This window comes from Bidens hawaiensis, unplaced genomic scaffold (genome assembly GCF_021521415.1).
Source record: "Bidens hawaiensis isolate Kalapana, Puna unplaced genomic scaffold, B.hawaiensis_p1.1 tig00028303_1, whole genome shotgun sequence".
Taxonomy (NCBI): domain Eukaryota; kingdom Viridiplantae; phylum Streptophyta; class Magnoliopsida; order Asterales; family Asteraceae; genus Bidens; species Bidens hawaiensis.
Genome location: NW_027494620.1, coordinates 65120 through 71135, shown reverse-complemented (window position 1 = coordinate 71135; position 6016 = coordinate 65120). Strand labels below are relative to the sequence as shown.

At 38.0% G+C, this 6016-nt stretch overlaps 1 protein-coding gene across 1 annotated transcript; it reads left to right on the top strand.

The window, feature by feature from the left end:
- Positions 1-1422: 1422 nt before the first annotated feature.
- LOC143576796 (nuclear intron maturase 4, mitochondrial-like) lies at positions 1423-4715 on the top strand. Its single transcript, XM_077060820.1, has 3 exons — positions 1423-1540; positions 2086-2188; positions 2274-4715. The coding sequence occupies exons 2-3, from the start codon at positions 2101-2103 to the stop codon at positions 4562-4564; spliced, it is 2379 nt and encodes a 792-aa protein (XP_076916935.1). The 5' UTR covers positions 1423-1540; positions 2086-2100; the 3' UTR covers positions 4565-4715.
- The last annotated feature ends 1301 nt before the right edge of the window (positions 4716-6016 follow it).

The following is a 6016-nucleotide window of genomic DNA, read 5'->3' as shown; positions in this document are numbered from 1 at the left end:
CCGAGGATATATCTACATATGCTTTTGTGGCTTCGAGAGCACAGTCGTGGTGTTTGCAAGACCATATTCTTCGGGGTTGTGATATTTATGGGTTGGACTCTGATTATGGGTGTGCGATGGATCGTTTACGTACTTCACTTCAAGATTTTGATCTTAGCGGGTTCTCTAATAAGGACACCGCCCCCCTAAAGCCCAACATGTTGTGGCGAGTGCCTTATTTAGTGGAATCGTCAAGAGTTTAGAAGTGAAGTTTGATCTATCCCCTCGCCAAAAGGCGGTGTTTGAATGCCTTCGGGCTCCTCGGGATCAGGATTTTCTAACGGCCATCCCCATTGAAGGATTAGGCCAACGTATGTCGGGTTTGGAGTATCGGGCTATCCTTAAGTACCGGTTAATGATCCCTATGTTCCCGACGGATGAACCTTGCCCAATTTGTCGCAAGGTCTGTTTGGATTCTTTTGGTGACCATGCGGTGCATTGCAAAGAATTGCCTGACTTTAAATACATACATGATCTGGTTAGGGATGTTCTATGTGATGTTCTTAAACGGGCAGAGATTTCTGCTAAAAAGGAGGCCCCTGTAAACTTTCTCACGGATCCTCTTGAAGGGAGGTCTACTTTACGACCAGCTGATATTCTTGTGTTCGGGTGGGCAGGGGGGAAACACGCCTGTGTGGATCTTACAGGAGTGTCTCCTCTTGTTGGGCTCAGGGACCGTGGGTTTGTTGTGGGTCAGGCTGCGTTGAAGGCTGAATCGGGAAAAGTTGTTAAACACGAGAAAGCTTGTTTAGATAATCAACATGTCTTTCTACCATTTGCTTTTGATACATTTGGTTTTCTGGCTCCAAAGGCTTTGAAACTTTTGAGTAGGGTTCAGCGCGTCGTACACGGATGCTCTTCAGCTTCTAGGTCCCTAAGCTTCGTTTTTAGCAGGATTGACTTTGCTATTCAAAAGGGGGTTGCGGCGCAGCTTGTTGCCCGTTTGCCTGCCACTTTATTGTAATCGTTTTATAGTAAATTATATAAAATAGTCGGTTTTGGGTTTTACAAAAAAAACAATCAAATATAGCCTAAATATTATTTCAGATAAATAAAAAAAACTGACGTTATTCATTACGATATTAGAACTTAAAAAACAAAAACAAAACACGGATTAAAAGCTTCAAAAATTTTTGTGTGGTTTTCAAAAGTTAGGTATATAAAGTTTTGCAAAAATTTAGCACGGAGGCCGTGCAAGATTTTAAGTTTGAATCTGATTTCAATCTGGTTTTATTGTAGCGGGTCTTCGGAAAGTAGTTTCCCCCGTAAACTGTAGAAGGTGGGCTTGGCTTACCCCGTGTCGTATGTGATCGCAACCGTATCGGTCCTCGTTTATTGACATTGGATTACCCGGAAACTAGGGTTTTCAGTCATTGGTTGTTTAAAAAAAGCAGTAAATATTATCAAGCACAACCACTTCTACTGTCAGTTTGCAGTTCTAAACACATATTAATTGTTACCATCAAACCCTAACTTTCAGCTTCAAATATCATTATAAGAGGTAAGACATTATTAATTTCAATCCAATAATAAACTTAATTGGATTCATTACTTCATGTTCTAAATTACATCCTTAATTGCTTATTATTGTATTATTATTATATCTGTTTAATATTTTAACATGCACACCAGGTGTTTGATAATATGCCTGAACCAAAATATATACTTTTTTGTGCCCAGTTGAGTCAGCTGCAAAAGCAAATAATAAAATATCTGTTCTGTACAGCTCCATCTAGTTGTATGTAGCTCTATATGAATACGTTGAATGTATGTATACTTGCATGCAGCATGCTAGCTCACTAATGAATTAGACGGGTTAATTATTAATGTAGAAATGTATATGATGTTTGCTTGACTGCTTTTTTTGGATTTGTTTTATTCATCAATGAATTAGACGTGCTCGTGTGGCTGACATGAATTTTAGGTTTGTGGCGGGTTTGACTCGTGAACCTGCTAACCGACCTGTTTTGACTTTTAACGCCCGTACCTGAAATCTGAAAGACATGTTTTTGTGTCGGGTTTGATTCGTAAAACTGTGGTCTGTAGGTCTACGGTCTACCAATGATTTGCAGGAGGAAACTTATGAACAGGACCGCACGTCTTCATTGGTTTAGTCTTATTTCGGCCAATTTATCAGCTGTTGACACAGGTAATCCCGCCCACAAGCTTTCTTTAAATCTTTTTTTATTTCTAACATGAACACATTAATAACTTCAATTCTTGTGTCCTCACAGGAAAAAGATACATGGGTCATTCAGTTGATTCATCATTAAAATCCATTAATAACAATAACAACACTAGCATTGACAAGTTGTCATTAGCAAGCAGCTTAGCTTGTGTAGTTGACGAGTCTTCTCAAAGTGATGAACGGAAACCAATGAATCGGTTAGAGCTCAAGAGATTTCTCGAGTTACGCATAAAGAAAAGAGTAAAAGACCAATTCAAAGATGGAAAGTTTCATGATCTTATTGAGAAAGTAATCGCCAATCCATATACTCTTCAAGACGCCTATGATAGTATAAGGGTCAACTCAAAAGTCAACCTAGCATCCGAGTGTGACAATATCGACTTCACCTCGCTAGCCGAAGAATTAGCTTCCGGAAACTTTGACTTAAGTTCCAACATATATTCCTTTTCAACACGGGGAGAAAACAAGGAAAAACTTATACTTCCCAATCTCAAAACAAACGTGATTCAAGAAGCCATTAGAATAGCTTTAGAGGTTGTTTACCGGCCACATTTTTCTAAAATCTCACACGGGTGTCGAACCGGAAGGGGTCAATCATCAGCTTTAAAGTACGTCTGTAAAGAAATTGTGAATCCATATTGGTGGTTCCCAATAATACTCAACAAAAAGATTGACATGCGTATCCTTTCTAAACTCATATCAACAATAGAAACTAAGATTGAAGATCCCAAACTATATTCTATAATTCATAGCATGTTTAATGTTGGAGTTCTTAATATGGAGTTTGGAGGGTTTGCTAAAGGTCACGGTCTCCCACAAGAAGGTGTGCTGTCTCCGGTTTTAATGAATATATATCTTGACCTCTTTGACCGCGAGATTCTTAATTTGTCAATGAAGTATGAAGTTCTTGATACACCTGATGACAGTCAATGTGACGAGTCAAAGTCAGAGTCAAAGCTGCGTAGCTGGTTTAGGAGACAGATGGGGCCCAATCAAAAAAACGAAGGGAACATGTCGGGAGTTAGGGTGCATTGTTGTCGGTTAATGGATGAAATTCTTATTGTAATCAAGGGCTCAAAAGAAGTGAGTCAGGCTTTAAAGTCAGAAATTGAAACCTACTTGCAGTCATCACTTTATTTGGATTTTGACAATAAAACAAGTATTTTGCAATGTAACGACCGTCGAGGTGTAAAGTTCACGGGCAATGTTATTAAGAGGAGTGAAAGAGAGAGTCCTGCAGTTAGAGCTGTTCACAAGTTAAAGGAAAAGGTCGAGTTATTTGGATTGCAGAAGGAAGAGGCGTGGAACGAAGGGATGGTCAGAATTGGGAAGAAAGTCTTGGGTCATGGGTTTAAGAAAGTCAAAGAGTCAGAAATCAGACATCTTGCTGACTGTACCTCAGTTTTGAGCCTCGTATCACGCTTCCGTAAACCGGGGATGGAAACCGATCATTGGTATAAAGTCTTACTAAAAGTTTGGATGCAAGGCCAAAATTTCAAAAGCCATGACACCGAAGAATATATTTTATCCAAGTTAATAACCGAAAAAGCACTACCCGAAGATTTAAAAGACTCGTTTTACACGTTTCAAAATGAAGTCAAACGTTACGTCACATCCGAGACAAAGTCAACGGTCAACCTTTTACCTGAGTCTAGCACATCTTCTGAGTCGGTTTATGTCACGGAAGTTTCAGCCCCGTTAAAGGCGATTAGAATGTGTTTACATCGATACGGGATAATGAATCGGGAAGGTTACCCACGTGCATGTCACACACTCGTTTTACTAGACCATGATAATATTATTGATTGGTATAACGGTATTGTAACGCGATGGGTTAAATGGTATCATTTATGTGATAATTTTGGTGAAATAAAGAATATTAATGAAAAGGTAAGGAAATCGTGCATTCGTACGTTAGCAACAAAGTATAGATTACATGAAACCGAGATCGAGAGGAAGTTAGAATCAGATTTGAGCAAAATCTCGTTAACAGAAGATTCTGTTAACGGGATTCTGGAATCTCGGGATCTTTTTTATGATGAGGGGTCGCTGTATGGAGTTAATTATAGTGGTTTGTGTTTGTTATCTTTGGCGAGAGTTGTGAGTGAATCTAGACCGTGTATCTGTTTTGTAATCGGGTGTCGGGAGGCTGCACCGTGTGTTTACACGATCCATGTTATGCAAAGGCAAAAGTTTCCGGTTTGGAAAACGGGGTTCACAAGCTGTGTTCATCCTAGTTTAAATAGGAGGCGAGTCGGGTTGTGTAAACAGCATTTGAAGGATTTGTTTATTGGGCATATATCTCTTCAATCTATTTGTTTTGATGATTGGAAATGAATATTATTTTACGGTTCGTTTTAGCAAGTTTATTCTGTTTGGTCGAGGTGGCAAAATGAGTGGGAAAGTTAAATATTTTAAACTTTTGTAATCTATGTATTGTATCCCGCTGGGTTGACGTGAAAGACCTTTGTCCGTGACGAAAGATATAATCAAGGGGGCACAGAAGCAACCTTCTGGGGATCACAGATTTTCGTATCAGACACGAACCGTGAGGTAAAATATACATTTTCTCTCAAAGTGTTTATAGAAATCGATTCTTTAATCTGGTCTGAGCAGACAGTAAACCAGTAACGTGTCTGATTAGCTGTCCGAGTGTCCAGTCCAGTTACTTAACATTGCATAGGTGTACATCTTTTTATATGTACACATATTTTGAATTCCTTTCAAGTGTGGATTCATACACTTTTCCGTCATTCCTTTAGCCCTCTTTTCAAATTAAAGATTTGCATATCTTCTTGGGCAGTATTATATATCAGCCTTTCTTTTCCGGTGGTTAGGTGATAGTATTGTGCACATGAGATTCCTTGAATAGATAAAATTTGGCTGTATTACCACTTGTAAATTGGTTAGGCTATAATAGCTGTAATTAAACATTTTTAATGAAATTATATGATCTGGACATGGAAAGACGTGCACAGACATGCATTTGGACCAGTAGAACAAGTTAAATATATAGTTAATCTATGTATAAGTGTAATACATATTAAAACAAAAATTAGCTAGTTTAGTGATTTCAGTTGCAACTAAATGTTGGTAATTTTAGTGTTATTGGTTTAACTTGTCGAATGTGGAAATAACGTTAGAGATTAATCGAGTTGGGTGACGTGGGAGTGCGGGCTCGTTTATACTTGGGTTTAACTAATTTTTTTACTTGGGCTCAAGTGTAATGTTAAGCAGGCTTTTAATTAATTATAATTTGGAATCATAGGGAATTGGTTATGGGATGATATGGTCGATGTTTTTATTCCCTGGAATATCTCTGTCGATGAAATCTATACAGAAACAAGAATACAGTTACTAGTTCTTGGGTTCTTCATCCACATACAGAACAATCAAAACTCAATTCCATCTACATAAATCTTCTTACCCGATAAATCATTGTGTGTAACCCACAAATACGCTTATCTAAAAGTTCTCAACGATACAGAGATTAATCCATGACACTGATTATTAATGAAGATTGTAATCAATATCCCATGTTTGAATATTTGATCGAATTCATCATCTAGGTACGCAAAGTTTACAACACTAAATACTGCTCCTTGTAACTTATATTAAGGCACTGCTTCCCATTTAAATAGTATAATCAAGCACATCTTTTGTGTGTATTGAAGTCATTCTTAATCATCATCCAATTTCGAGAGCTGTGACTTTTTCATACCTTTTTGTTGGTTATTTTTTAAGACCACTTGAGGTATATTAGCATCTCCATCTTTAATTGCTTTGAGG

What these genes read in the sequence shown, in the direction of transcription:
- LOC143576796 (XM_077060820.1), top strand. Translation starts at nt 2,101, where the DNA reads ATGATTTGCAGGAGGAAACTTATGAACAGGACCGCACGTCTTCATTGG. An exon ending in TTTATCAGCTGTTGACACAG is followed by an intron (nt 2,189 to 2,273) that starts GTAATCCCGCCC and finishes GTGTCCTCACAG; the next exon opens with GAAAAAGATACATGGGTCAT.